This window comes from Anser cygnoides, chromosome 3 (genome assembly GCF_040182565.1).
Source record: "Anser cygnoides isolate HZ-2024a breed goose chromosome 3, Taihu_goose_T2T_genome, whole genome shotgun sequence".
In the NCBI taxonomy this organism is placed as follows: Eukaryota; Metazoa; Chordata; class Aves; order Anseriformes; family Anatidae; genus Anser; species Anser cygnoides.
The window spans coordinates 49,795,780-49,811,899 of NC_089875.1; the positions used below are offsets into that span (position 1 = coordinate 49,795,780).

General features: G+C 37.0%; 1 protein-coding gene across 3 annotated transcripts in view; it reads left to right on the forward strand.

Moving 5' to 3' along the window:
- Nucleotides 1–16,120, forward strand: part of PRKN (parkin RBR E3 ubiquitin protein ligase) — a 758,965-nt gene that overhangs the window by 622,000 nt on the left and 120,845 nt on the right. For all 3 annotated transcript variants that reach the window (XM_048067874.2, XM_066994150.1, XM_013186798.3), the window contains one exon: nt 6,267–6,328. In XM_048067874.2, the coding sequence (XP_047923831.1) occupies nt 6,267–6,328 (62 nt within the window). The remainder of the gene's footprint in view (nt 1–6,266; nt 6,329–16,120) is intronic.

Genomic DNA, 16,120 nt, shown 5'->3' on the forward strand with positions numbered 1-16,120 from the left:
TGGAAAATGGTTATAATGACACACTTTTGAGGATTTAGTGAGAAGACATTTCTATACCTTTCACAATGCACAAGCAATATTCCAAACATAGGCTTATGTGCTTATGTTCTGTAAACTATGTACTTGATACTCTGTGTAATATTTTTCTCTTTTTAGTAACATATTTGTGCATTCCAGACAGTCTCCTTAGTTTTGTATTTGTTCATGTTCACATAACTTCAAAAATGAGAAAAGGTCACTCACAACATCCAGCCATGTAATTAACACAAATGCAATGAAGTCACTTCATACTTTGAAATCATTGTTCCCAATGAGTGGCAGAGCTGTCACCAGCATGGGATTGCTTTTCTCTGGAAGAGACGCTGATAATATAAAGGTTTTTTTCCACCAATATTCCAACTAGTTGAACAGGTTGGAAGAGACTGGGAAAATGAGAAAACAAGCAAATGCACACTAATCACGGGATTTCAAAGCCAGTGAGTCTTTTTTGTGTTGTGTGACAGTCTCTCCCGACTCCCTCTTCACATTACCCACTTACCATTGCTGTTACTATCACTCACAGTGCAAGGCTGGGCTCTTTTTGTTGGTCTGCTTGCCTCTTACTGAGCAGAGCTGGCTGTGCTGTGTTGTATTTGCACGTGGAGTCCGAGCTGCTGTGTCCCACCACAGCTAGGGGCTGGCCTGGGGCTGTGCTCTGGAAGGAATCCCTTTATAACAAGCACCTCTGAGCTGTAGGCTTCCCTCGTTACCTTCCCTTGCTGTGCACACACAGGAGGCCACAGGACACATCCCTCATCTCTGTTACATATACTTTTTTGAATAGGAAGCATTATTCATATTTGTGCTCGTCAAACACAGTGTTACTCAGAGCAGTCAGAAAAACAGACACACATCCATTAATTTTCTAAGCATGAAGCAGTTATTCTCGTGTATTTGAAACATTTTTCAGTTGAAAGCTTGGTTTAGTAATTAGCACTGTGGAAAGACGTCCTTTGAAAGACACTGATAGATATGCTTACAGGGTTGTGTTCGGAGCTCACAAAAGGGTGCGTACTTTTTAGAATTAACAAGTGTTAATGCAGGCATAAATTTTAAGTGAGAAAAATGGAAGTTATGGAAGTTCATAATATAAGTGCTCAGTTTAGTTCAAGGAGCTAAACATTCTAGGAAAACCTATATGCTTTACACGAAGCACATGCAGAAATTATTTGGATTGAAGTTACTGGGTGGAATTAATCTTATCTAACCTTAAAAATCTAAGAGTCAGTCATGTATCTTACCTAGTTGTCTGAGACTCCATGATCAAGGGACAGAAATGGATTCCTCCTTTGGGTCTATCTCAGACAAGGTGAATTACCCTTTGAAGGTTTATTTTTCCTTCGATTGACTAAAAAGGAATTGTGCAATGAATATATCAACCCTCGATAACTATTATTTAGATGCTCAAATGCAGTGAAGTGAATCTCGCTGAACCATACCATTTGGGGAAAGATGAAACTTCACATGTAAAGAAGGAAATAATGCTACACACCTATGGTAGAAGTTAAAACGTAGGGCATAATCCTACAGGAAAGGTGTATCTGCTTGTAATTACAGTTAATGAAGACACTGTGTCTGGGGAGAAAGTTCACCCCTGGAGGTGAAAAATAATTAATTTATGATCAACATGCACTTCAGTTTGGTGCAGCTTGTCTGTTTCTCTTCTTGGAAATTTATGTAGTCCAGAATTTCTTGCTGCCTGGGCGCTGTGAGGGCCTGTGGGGTGTTGAGGCTGCCTATGGATCCGACAGGGCAGGGCCTGGCTGCCTGTCCTGTCCCCTTGCCCCACCAGGAGCTCAGGGGCAGTCCCAGCCCTAGCACTTGGCACATCCATGGGGACAGGGATGGGCTAAGGCCAGACTGGGGCAGGACTGTGAGGAGCTAGAGCCCGGCATTGTTGCAGCCTTTCTGGGGCTGGGGCTGGTGGCCCTGGGCTGTTGTGGGGTCCTGGGCCTGGGGGCAGGTAGGGACAGGAAGGGCTGGAGGTGCCAGTGCTTACATTGGCTGTCAGTATTTGTATTTGTAACAGCAGTCATTTTTTTGCTTTTATTTCTACGGTATATGCAATATTAAAGGGTTGATTTAAGTTTTCCTCTGCCTTCTTACTGGAGAACATGTCATGCAAAGTGATAATTTTAAGTAAAAACAAAAACAGAAGGTAATTCTGTTTGAGAAAAAATATGCGAAGATTTGGGTAATTAAATTGGTGGTCATTGGAATCACAGTTTAATTACAAGTGTAGCTGAAAATGGGTGTTCAGAGCAGTTCAAATCAGAGGATTTATGTTAGGTTACATTAAGCTAGCCTTCTTAAATTTTGCTTTTTTTATTCTTCTCATGGAGATACATTTCCTTATAGGAACAGATTAAAAATATCTTTACATCTTTATGAAAAGAGTACCATAATGTAATTTTTAAATGTATAGTTATAATTTTCTGTGATTTTAAGTATACCTATCATTCATAAGTGCAGCATTTGGAGTGAAATAATAATGCAATGTGGGAATCAAGCAATAATAAAATGATTAAAACAAATAATCTGGTATCTGATAGAACATTTAGAAAAAAAATAATATACTTAAATTTAATTTAAGTGAGAAATTAAAACTTAAATAAACCAAAGACATTGCTTGCAGTGGGTTTATAAAGCTGCTGGTGCTTTGAACTGGGTATCATCCTCTCATGACTTAGTTTCCTGCCTAGACTCAGGCTCATTCCTAAACCATCACATTAATTTTATTGGTCTTATTCCTCTAGGTTCAATATAGTTAAGTCAGAGGAAAAAGCAGTATAAAAATAAAATAAAATAAAATAAAATAAAATAAAATAAAATAAAATAAAATAAAATATAAAAGATTTGGGTAAATTATATAGTTCTTGCACCTTTTTCTGCTTCCACAGCAGACAAAGACCTGTAACAACCGTAGTGGGCAAGAACATATGAAACACAGAGGTTTGAATGTCAGTTGAAAGAGTGAACTAATAAGCCCTTTAGCTGTCATTTTATCAGTCTACAGATATCCTCAATCCCGAGTTTTGGCTACTGATTAAAGGCAGTTAATTGTGCATGCCTTTGGGTCATTTACTTGTAGCACTCTTATGTTTAATTGTTGTTGACTTCTCTATTTAAATGTTCCTACATTTTGGCCTGTGTTGAAATTTCTTGTATGCCTGTGCTTTTTTTCAAATAATAATTGGGAAAGCAGAAATTGTTGAGGCTGTCAAGTATAAGGATTTCTGTTCTACAAAGGCAATAAAAATTAATCCTCAAAGTATTCTCCACAAAACAGCATAAATCTATAAATTGTGGATTATTTATTTCATGTGGCAAGTGCAAGTTGCAAATCAGAGTCTCAGAAAATACATTTTTCTTTTAAGATTTGGTGTGCACAGTTTGTCAGTGAACCCAGTGCTGTGCTTAATTTGTAGTAATTTTCAGGTTTCCAGGTATGTTTGCATATGCATGTATAAGTTGACAAATATATGAGTATTTTTGCGGGTGTCATGGAAAGTGGTTCTTAATGCTCTTCAACAGAATATGTATTTTCTCTTTTTATTCATGGAATGGTAATTTGTTTCTAGTTACAATGCAGGAACTTAATATCAACCAAGACTTTTTTCAAAGCTCACAGTTATTTGGTAAAAAATGGTTCACAGTGTTGAAGCATGTTTTACAAAGGTCTGCTTACAGAACTGGGGAAAAAGAAAAAAAAAAGAAAAAAATGAAAAAAAGAAAAAGAAAAAAATGGAAATATCAGAAATACATCCAGAAACATCCAAAAAGAAGGGAAGATATTTTTATCTTACTTCTTTTATCATTTTACATGTGTCTTCATTATTTCCATTTTTTTCCTCCAACTGTTGTTTAATCATTGCTCTGAAAGGACAGCAAATTGTTAGTGTCTGTCAATATAATTTGATATCACACAAATTTGACATTTCTGAACTGATTGTTGCTGGGGTGCAACTTGCCAGCAATGACATGATTTTTAAGCTATATCCCTTCTTTGTTAGTGACTTCAGGATCTCTTGTGTAATCTGCAGTCTGGACTATGAAAAGGTTGAAAACTGGATTGGGCAAGTCTGAAAAATAGGTTATAGAAATACTCGGTTGGGAAGAGGGTACATCAGTAGACAACCAGTAACACTGATAATAAACATATATATGTATGCTAATATATGTTTTACACAATTTTTAACAAAGATTCTTGGTTCCAAAGTGTTAACAGTCTCTAACATGGGAGAAAGAATACAGGTAAACAGCTCACATAAGGATGATTACATAAATTGTGCAAGAAGAGAGCAAAATGGGATGGACTTCTGGGAGAAATAGACGTTTGAAAAATATGATTTCAAGGAGAGCAGGAAGAAAAAAAAGCTAGGCAAGAAAAGGGAAACTTCCCAATCTTAAGGAATTTAGTGAACAACAAAATGGGAAAGATAAGAGAGGAAAAAGACTGGTTGAAGAAGAAGCAATGAAGACTGAAAGAAGCAGTGACAAGCAAAAAGTTTAGCCATTGTTAGAAAGTTAGCATCTGTTGTAGATTAGCATACAGTATTATATAAAATCAGTTATCCTCAGTGGTTAGAAATTCCTGTAGCAGTGTACAATCGATGCAGATATTTCAGTAAAAGTGACATAAAGAAAAATTTGTAATAATTACATAGGATCTTGAGGGTAGGAGAGAGGAGCTGTATTTTAGGCAGTGATTTCTGATCTAAAATCAGAGAATTCAACTGCTCTGGGCTACAAGTCAGGCCAAGATCAAGGATTTAGTAAGACAGAGCAGTTGATACATTCAGGATTTAGATGAACTGGAAGATGGAGATGGAAATCCCACTGAAAGTGGATAGAAAAATAATGCTAGAAGTAGTAAGGATGTATTGGTGATGAAGTTGTGCTGATGGTGCATTCTCCACATGTACCTCCTCTGAATGGAGATAGAATATTTACCAGTGAGAATTTATTTAGAATACCATTTAAATCAGCTTGCTGGGTATAAAAAGTTATACCATTTAAAGACTTGTACTACTACAAATGTGTCTGAACCAGGATTTTTGCCTTTTTAGTTATGTTGCTTGCAAGTATAAAGGTTCGACCCTTTGTATCCCTAACACAGCTATGCCAGCAGGAGTTGCAAATGTAGGCCATGCCTCATTGCCTTTGAGTGAAGCCACAGTGCTAACGGAGATTTCCTGACAACTGTCTCCAAATTCATTTACATTCTTTTAATAGGAGTCATTAAGTGTGAGAGGTAACCATTTGTAGTTACAGCAGCAGAAAAGCAGGTTGATAAAAATCTTAGTTCTTCCCATATTCTGGGGAGAACTCGGCTTTTAATCCCTTTTAAGGAAGTTTCTCTGTTCACAAGCAGATGCTTCAATTTGTGGTAAGAAGAATAAAGCCCAGATTGCTTTCACAGTCACTTTCACAGCACCTTTATCCCTTGCCAGAAATGAGTCTAGTAGTGTACAAAACTGAGTAGCATGCTTGGATTTCATCACCAGGAAGGTTACCACAGTCTGAACAGGTCAGCAAAGTGTGTAGCATCTAGCAAGACATACTCTTTCATTCTGGCTGGTACAGATGTGAAAGGCTGTAACCACTGAACATTAAACTGACTGCAAAGTTCTGGCAAATCTCTCTTCTGCATGTGTAGTTGGTTTGTGTATTGCACCTGTGGGTGACAACTACATCTGTGTGAAATGGATTATGTTGGTGACAGCCAAAAGTAAAGTGATCTGTGGGGTCTGCAGAGCCTGTGAAATCCTTCAGAGAACTGGAAAAAGCCTATACAATGCTTAGAGATGACTCCAAACCTGGTGTGTAAATCAGAATTCAGCTTTGGGCAGCTCCAAGGTTTTGATGTAAGAACCTCTTTTAACAGGCTTGTTGGCTTACACTAAGGGTTGGCGTTATCTGGCAGACAGTGCTGCCCTTTTCATCTTGCTTTTGATTCTAGTCCTTTGGGGAAAGGGCTAAAATATACGGAATGTAACCTTTCTAAGCATTCTTGGTAGCGTGAATATATATGCGTATATATGTGAAGGGATTATTTGATGGATGGTTTTCAGCATTCTGGTGCCCACAGAACCATGGCTTATCTTCCTAATCTTCTAAATCTAATGTAATCTGCATATTCTATCCTCTCTACGTCTATGTATTTTATAGCTGAAACCACACTGGCAGGGAACTCTAAAGTGCCTGGTTTTGTTTCTTTCCAACAGCTGGCTGTCCAGATTCCTTGATTAAAGAGCTTCATCACTTCAGGATTCTGGGAGAAGAACAGGTGAGTTAGCATCTCAAAGTCAGCATCTTAATGTCATGAAAGATAGACACTAATGAGACAGTTTTGTCTATCTCCAGGGATGCAAAGTGTGTCTCATGACCCCCAGTGACCTGAAATGTGGGGGAAAAAACACACAGGAGATATATGTGAGATATTTTTTTTCATTCTATCCATCAGCCTTGACAGGTTATTAATTGGTACATCTGCTACCTGCCACAGCTTTTCGGCTTTGGACTACAGCAGTTAACAGGCTCTCTAAAACAGCAAATAGACAAACAATCTGACTAAGGGACTGATATTTACAGCTACTTGATATTGTCCATGTCTTTTTGTGGCCTCTGATCTCTTTTAAAAATATGTTTCTCATTCATCATGATATCTGTGCTTTGCACTGACAAAACTGTTTCTATAGAGGGATCTTACAAAAGCATGTGAGGTATGCTTTACCACACTCATTAAATGGTCTTAGTTACTATTTTATTAATAATAAAATCAACGTACGGAGATATTGAGAAAATAGCCTTAAATGTTGAGAGGCAAGTTTGAATTTTCAATACTCAGTGCTTCTGAAATTCAAGTTGTCCTTGCCTAAAGTATCTTCCTTAATGTACTGGTTATGAAGCCCAGCTGCCTAACATAGAATTGCTGTGGGTACTGGGGACCAAGGACCTGAAAGGTCAGCATTAGTGTGCTGTACATCAGAATATTTGCATCTGTTAATGAACCTAGCCCCAAGGGACTTGCACAAAGATATGTGAAGGCTGTGATAGGAGAAAGTCCTTAAATGTTAATTCAAAGCATGATCACTTAGCCGTTAGAGCAGATTATATTGTCTAGTACACCCTGTTGCTCCACCTTTCTATTTCACTCTCCTACAGGCATATTTTTCTTACATGTAGGACTGCTGGTACATTTTCTAGATTTCCAGTTTTTCTCCACCAGTCTCCCACTTCAGTTGTTAAAAAAAATCAAATGCATAAGTCCTCAGCTTCTCAACAAGAAGGCAGCATGAAGGGGAGTGTGGGAGGGTTTGTCTCACAGGAATGGAAAAAAAGACAGAAAACAGGGTAGGACAGAGGAAAGACTGGAAGCAGGAATCTGATGAGACTGAGGATTCAGGAAGAGGAAATAAAAGAAATTAAGACTGGGTTTGATGGGGCTGCAAGACTGGTGAGAACCAGATGACAAATGGAGGGCAGAGCAAGATGAAGCTTGGAACCCTGGAGAGATGGGACTGTCTGGTCAGATATGGTAGAAGTAGAAACCAGCGTGGTAGGAATAAGAGTCTGACAAGAAGCTGGGACCAAGAACTGGAAGGACAAGGTAAAGAAACTTGCTGGAAGGGACTGGTAAATAAAAGATCTGTGTTTAATGAGCTGCCCAAGGGGGTGAACATAAATGCGCTAGAAGGAGAGGGAGCAAAGCAGAGATTTGAAGGTGAATTAAGAAACAGATAAACCAAGAGACAGTAGGAGTGAGAGGGCTGAACCAGGCAGAATTTGTTAGCTCTGCTGGTAGAGGTCTGAGGATGGACTCGTAGATCCCAGCTTTGATAATAACCACTGGCAGAGCAACAGAATTTAGTTGATGAACTTTATTTTGTGTTTCTTTTTTTTTCCTGTTTGCTTTTTAGAAAAGGAAGTGATAGACGTAAAAATGAAAGCTAAAAGAGTAAAGAGTGCCAGTCAAGAATTCAGACATTAGGAAATGTCAGACTTAAGATTGCCTTTGTAATCTGAATGCTTTCTTCTTTATTCCACTCACCTACATCTTTGCATTAAGAAAGTATTAAATTATACAGTCATATATGTGATCTTCAAAGGTGAGATGATGTAAACCACGAGGAACCTTAAAGGAAAAGGCAATTAATTTCTGTCCAATAATAAGAGAAGTCTTGAACAGAGTGGAGGAGTTTGATGAATAAAGCCTTGCTATGAAGTACTATATTTTTGCCACTCAGAATATTTTTTCCATTTTTACTGACTTTTGTAATGAAATTACTCCTCTTTGTAGTGCCTACACCTAAACAGATGAGAAATGTTTGCCACTGTGCATTAGGAGCGTAAAACTATGCAGATGGAAAGTTGTTCTACAAAATGGATCTGACCTATAAAAATTTGTCTTTCTCTGAAACTAGCTACACTAACAGGTTATTCAGATACAATGATTATCATTACAGGCTTAATAAATGTCTTTGCAACTAGTGAACATTGCCATGCCACTTGAATTATTCCGTGAGCAGACAAAAGCATGAAGCATATTGCAATTACATTCTCTCCCCACAAAAGTTTTGTTGCCATGAGTTTAGTGATGACCACAGTAGCCCTTGTTTGAAATTAACATGCAGTTTGACAGTTAGGGAGAAGCTGGTGCAAAAACAAGGTAAAAAATAATAATAAAATACATCTTAATGAATTTTGGGCAAAGTCCTTATTCATATGACTATCTGATTATTTCTCATATGTGTTTAGTTATGCATTTGCTTTTCAAAAAAATTTTAATGTCTTGTTCTGTTATCATTCATTCTAGTTAGAAGAAAAATCATAATTAATTATGACCCTGTTTTATTCAGATTAATTAAAATTTCAGCATTATTAGTCTATGTATATTTTCTTCAAATCCAAGCAACAGTCAAGAAATAATAGGGGCATGTTACTGCTACATGTCCAAACTTGATTTATTTTTAAAATGCTTATGTGTTTAAGGCCGGATTATAAAAGCAGAATGGACTATTGTGATAATCTTTTCTGATCTCCTTTAGAATCCACATTACATGACTTTCTTGGATTAATTCTTGTTTAAACTGGAGTATATTGCTGAGAAAAACATCCATTATTTGTTTACAAATCACTTACAAACATTAAATCCTATTATACCTTTCATTAGTGAAAAACAAAAAATTCCCAGCATCTTTTCTTTCCGCCACTCTACAGCACCAGTACATCTGCTATTCCTCAATGTCTAGATCCTTTAAATTTCAAATTCCCTCTGTTCTATCACAAGGTAATAAGTGATCATCATAAAAACAAATAAACTCAAACATATGAATGTGACTCAGAAAGAACTACCACATGCCCCTAAAACAAAACTAAAAAATTGCTTTTACAGCAAAAGGCAGCCAGTTTCTGTCAGCTAAATATCTCTCCAATAGAATGAAGGAACCTTTTAGTCTGAAATGGACATTGTCAGTGTAGGTCCTCATAGGTTCCAGTTAAAGCAGTTCCAGTTAAAGCAGTCTTAGAGTAGTCTGCTTCATCAACTCTCTTACTTTCATCAACCAAATTTCAGTCAAATTAAAGTCAATCAACTGTTTCTAATACAAAGCAGTGGTCTCTACCATGTCTTTACTGCATATTTGTTTCATGTAAATAGTGAGCATGTATAATTTTTATTGATGTCATGAAGAGATAAAGGTGTTGAGAAGCTTATACAATCAAACCACTGGAAAATGTATCAGCCTACCTATCTGTCTATCCAAATAAACTGTTTCTTTATCTAAGTGTAAGCACTAAAGGAAAACTGAGAAAAAAAGGCTTTATATTTAACTTGAAATGTGAAGAGTTGCTGATTAATCTAATATTTTCTAAAAGTCCCATGATAATAAAACTGTTGTCCAAATAGTCTAAAATCTCAGTAGTCTCAAGGACATGTAAATTTCCCGTTTCTCCTATTTCTTCAGGCATGTGCATTACAGGACATTCATTATTGCCAGAAAGTCTATCTTTTAAGGTTTAATTGGTGGCATCAAGATAGTTTTTTAAAGAAGGAATTATTTTTAGACTTTATGGAAAGAGGTAATCATAGTCTATGTGGTGAAATAGAAGAGTACAAGACCCACTGGTACATGATACACATTTTGGATACCTAATTTACCACATAAAATTGGCTTCCAAAGTAATTGTTTTAAAATGCAACACAAATGCATTTAGCAACAGATTGCTACCCCACTTGATACTTGGTACTTTGAAAAGGTGCCAGAGAGTATGACCTAGAAAAGTCTCCAAAGGTAAGCCACTTCTGGAGCTGGTGAAAATGAAAGGGCTTCTTCATGTCTTGGATCTTTTCCCAGTTTCTGGTTTCCTACAGTATTATACGAGTGGAAAAGATGCACTAAAAGTTCAGAAAGCAGCTTTGACTGGTTTGTTTTGGAACACCTTTTAACAGACAGTCCCAGTGCACAAAAGTCTGCATAAGGCAAAGAGACTCTTCTGGCCATGCAGCCTCAGGAAGGGGAAAACCTGAAGCCTTTTAACTGGCTTTAGCTCTGTTGAGCTTTTTCTTGCAATTCAGTCTCACTATTCCTAATCCATAATTTTCTCCTAGCATAATGGATGCAGTCCAACCTGCTGTCTAACCGCTTCACTTCATAGGTACCTTGAGATACATTCAGGATTTTGGGATGAAAGATTTATTAACTGGGGAACTATTGAAAAAGAGCACAATATAAAAAAGTTACAGTCTTCTGCAGTAGCTGTTGGCCATGTCAGCCTAGCTGCCCCTGCAAGTAAACGCAAATGATTCTACGAGTCGTGATCGTACAAGCTGCTAAGAAAAAGTATGTTAAAGATGCAGTAAATATGGGCTCTGTCCAAATGCAGTGTAAGGCAGGTAATTCAACAAGCCAGTGCCAGAGACAGCAGAGAGAACACTTTAATTCAGACTTAAGCACTATAATATACCCACATAGCAAGTGAACTCTTACGGAGTCTCGTAATGACTCTCTGAGAAACTTCCCTCTTCTTCCCAAAGTGATAAAAAAAACCACCCTTGTTTAATTGTTTAAATGGAATATTGTGATTCATGAATAAAATTGCAGCTACATCTGAAGGCTGGAAGGGAAAACAATTGCAAAAGCAGTCTGCTGCTATACCTGAGTGCCCCCAACAGGTCACAGAACAGATGAAGCAGATGACATGCTAGTGGCAAGAAAAGAAGCTGCAAAGTAATGTATAGCTATGCTTCTCTGCTATATCATCTGCTCTGACAACTTTGCAGAATGTATTGGCCAGTTTCTTGATATTTTGACAGGGGAATGATCAATTTTAACAGATCTCTCCTATCAGCTGTTACAGCAGCTCATAGCGCTGCTCACTTTCTCTTCAGAAATGTTGTGGGTGTTTATATCCCTGGAATCAGAGCAAGCTGGCATGGAGACAATTTTTTTTCCCTCTCTCTCTCTCTCTTTTTTTTTTTTTTTCTCATTTCCTTGTGAGTTGGGGGAAACTTAGGCAAAGGAATATCCTGTTTTGAAAATCGGTAGATGCACATTGCCATGCTTATCAAAGGTGGTGTGGGACTGTGCTAGCTTTTGCTGTGAGATGTAACCTTAGGAGATATGGGAATCTAGTACTAAAAGAATGCAGTGTAGACAAAAATTGTGTAACATTAATTTGGGTTTTATAAGGAATTTGCAATAAGTGTGTGTGGCAAGGAGAAGGTTCTCATGTTTGGTTTTTTTTTGCTTGCAATATTTGCTGGAGGATCTTTTTTAAATATATGTTACAGATTAGTAGTGTAAAGTCAGTCTTGAATTAATTGATGTGATATCTACCCATTCAAGAAAAAGTAACATCACGTGACAGTTCTAATTTGTCATCTGAGTTTAATGCTGGAAAATGCCAAATGTGATCAACAAAATGCTTCTGAAATAATTGTGGGTGAAGAATTTTTGGAAGCCATGTGTGAAAAAACTACCAGACACCTCTCAGTAATTCACATGCAGTTAGAAAAATTAAAATTTAAATTTAAAAAAAAAAAAAAGAAAGAAATTTTCACTGAATAATTTCTCCAGTTCATAATTACTAAAGCAAAGCTGTTTTGTAAGTATTCTTAAGTTTGTATGAGTAGACTTTCCCACAGCTGGGTGCTTTCCCACTTGACTTCAGCTACAACCTCAATGCGAATGATGCATCTCTCAGTTTCTTCAAATTTTCTATTCAATGTCTGTCTGATTTCTGTCTGTCCTAATTGGCTTACTTTTTGGATTTGTCATCACTATCCCATCACTCTCTCTCTAAAACTGAAGTACTGCATTTAACTTCTGATGTTCCTTACATTCCTTACACCTTCTTTTTCTATAGCCTGAACTACACAGCAAACATTGCAGTCTTGCAATTTCATATGACCAGTGATTTGACTCCCTTCTTTTTCTATGCTATGTCTGGTTTTCATGTCTTCTAGCCCTCTCCTTCTCTAACTTCAGAGGTAAATAGAATCCATGTGAGTTCCTCAGCCTTGCCTCTTCTGGGTTACCAGAACTTCATCCTCTTTGAGTTCTTGTCATAAACAGGGCATCTCTACTTTCTTATCCTTTCTCTCCATGTTGTCTGTGCATTAGAGAAGTGAGAGTAATTTTTTTTTGGTCCAATAGCTGAAATAAAAAATGGAGGAGGAATGAGGGAGGAAGTACTTGTGGTCAAAACTAATTTAAAGGATATTCTTTTCCTGTCAAAAACAAACAAAAAGTCATTTTGTTTAGGAACCAAATTTCTGTTGTTTACTTTTCTATAGAAACTATCAATAAAAAATGTGTTTCTAAAAAAAAGGAATTCTATTCCACCCAGTTTTTATTAAATTCAGAGAGAAAATCTGAATCCCAATATTCAGGGTCTCAGGTGGATGTAGCAGGTGAAACTACATATATCCCTTGGGTGACTTTGATCTGCTTTCATGGACTATGCAGACATTTACTCTTGTGGCCTGAGAAGTGGAATTGTGGAATTCTTTTGAGACAGTGTCTTCTTCAGAGAACCTCAGTTGTATCTATTTGCAACATTATCTGTTACAAGACTTGATGGTTGTCATCTTTAGGGGACAAAGGAATGTCGATTCAAGCTCCACAAGGGTCAGAAGGAACTGAATGTTAATCTCCAGCATTCAGTCTATTCAGACTGATCCCACAAATACCTGCTGGAAGATAACAAATTTACAATAGATTTTTAATATGGTGTCAAACCATACACTGTGCTTAGTTAACTTTCCTCGCTGCATCATATTGCCTCTTATATATTCAGTCTGATTTCCTATACAGTCTTCTCCAGTGTCCTATTCTCTGTATTTTATTTTTCATACTCCTCACCTTGTGCCTTCTTCCATATCATTCTGCAAACTGCAGTCTTCCATTTCTTTCCTCCTCTCTGTTCTAGTTTCATTTTGTCCATAAATTGTGTTGCATTGGTCCAGTCATGTGTTTTTTATCTGAGACGTTTTCTTCAGACTGCCTTACCCACCTTTCTATGACTGTCCAAAGTCAGGCAAATTCCAGCCCTGTGGAAGATGGTTCTCTTTCTGGACTTCTCTGTGGTACTCAGTGCTCTGGAGGGAACAAGGAGCTGATGTTCTGAACTTGTTCATCTCATCCCCTCCCTGGCCAGCAATGGAGCCCAGAAACTCAGGAAAAATAAACTAAGAGTGGTTCAATGAACCACCTAATGGTTGGACAACCATATCAGTCCGTCTCTTTTTAACTGTATTTTAAGTCATCAACATGATGCCTTTTTTTTGTAAGCACTTCTATGAGTCCAATGTATGCTAAGGGTTTTGTACATTAAGTTGCCTAATTACATTATGTAACTAATTTTATTTTATTTTTGTATGTGTATAATACATATAAATAAAGTGCTTAGTCTACATTATGGACTAATAGCCTCCACAATCTAATTTTGAAACACACAGATGGTTATTTGATTTATATAAGCAGTAAAAACAATCTGACTCCAGAAAGTAGATTTTCTTTCCTCTGAGACCGTTACACAGTTAAAAGAAACAAGTAATCAAATTACTGTTTAGAGATTAGAAATTTTGGCTTTACATCTACCTGTTTAACTTTTGTCCAGAATTCCCTGTGAGGCTACTACTGAGCAGATGCTTTTAGATTTGGGGAAAAAAAAAAAAAAAGAAAAAAAAAAGAAAAAGAAAAACTGTGCCCAAAGTATAAACACAAAATTAAAATATCACGTCACATTAAAGCATAACTTGCAAATTAAATAATATGGCAAGGAAGCATTGTGTTCACAAAGTGTATTTCACAAGGGTTTTATTCATCCAGGTGCATTTCAGGTTTGTCTTAATATCTACATCTCAATGAAGCTTAAAATACAGCAATCTATAGTTAAACCTGTCTTATTCCTCTGTCAGCCCAGTGATTTCAATTATATTACCCCTGATTTACAACATCAAATGATTGAATTTCCACTGGTTGAAAACCTGGTACTATTCTAACACTCAAGGGATGCCATCCCAATCTGGAAAGTGGGGAGCAGGGAATAAATGGTTACAGCTATTCAACTTCCGTGTCTGTGTCATACTATAATTTATAATCGTTTATAAAAATCATTTCTAAAGGCTCTGACAACTCTTTATGAGCAAAGCTTGCATGAAGGAACTTCGTGATGTGGTTGAAATACCAAAAGTGGAGCTGGGAATTTTTTCTACTCAACATTTTATTCCATGAATAGTATAAATTTGGGTTAACTGGGTCAGTCCACAAACTGAGGGGAAAGTTCATGACAGGAAAAAAAAAAAAGTTTTAAGAATATCTTGTTTGTATACGTCTAGCTGTCTTAGCACTAGCAATTTGGAGTAAATCATATTTTTAAAGGCTTTTTTTTTTTTCCAAATAAACATTGAAATATATGGTTCTATATTGAATCCGGCAACTATTTACCTACCTATATTTCTGAGGCCTTTATTACAGTAGCATATAAATGTCTGGCATGCTTTGCTCAAAAGCTGATTTCTAGCAGCAGTAGATGGCTGGTGATTTCTGTGTAATTCTATGCCTCTCATTACCATAGTATTTGATGTCCTCATGACTATTAATGGCTTTTACCTCTCAACACTACAGTGAAATCAGCAAGTATCATTTTCCCTCTTTACAAATGGGGAACTGATGAGAAGCATAGATTAAGTGACTTACGTGAAAACCACAGGAAGGCTGTGTGGCTGCCAGGAATTGAAATCGGGTACCACAAATGCCAGTTCAGTCAAATTTCCCATATATTACATTTTTAAGAGTTTTTTTCTAAAAGTAATTAGGGATATTTTTCCTACTTGTAACATGTAAAACCCTTTTACACCTGATGAGTGCATCTCTAACTAGGGGGCACATTGCTAACAATTGAGTAACAGATAACGTGAAATATTTGGAATGTACAGAAGAGTTAGATTAATCTTCCAATGACAGCTCTTTAAGTGTAATATACCTAGCCTAAGTTAGCTGTCTCAGCTTCAACTATAGCATTTCCAGAAGGTGATTCAGCCCACCTATCTTGGACTTTACATTTAAGTCAGGATAAATTCCATTCTTGGGATAACTGTCTCTTCACAATCAATATATTTGGAGCCTATATGAGTTGTTTAGGTTAGATGTTTAATTTCTGAAGAAAGAAAATTCTGTGAGGTGATTTGCAGTCTAACCTACTTATGTACCTAATCTTTGATTTTAAAAATAGTTTGGCCGAGTGGCTTAGGATCAGAATTAGTGATACTGAAGTACCTGTTGTGGCAGTCACCTAACTTCAGGCATCAACATCTAGAAAACAGTCTGACCTCTGTTTAGAGTTAATACAACAATGCCGTCTAGGGCTCAGTTCTGATACTATGGCATGCATCCACAAGAGAAAAGATGAACTGCATCCTATTTTTTTCTCTGTTAAATGAGTGTAAACAACCTGTGCAACCATAGGCATCATCACTGCAGAAACTGAAACTAAATTAAGCAAATCCTACTTTCAATCTCTGGTTAAGAGTAAAATGCAAAGTAAACCAGTGGTGGTAGATTATCCTTAAGCA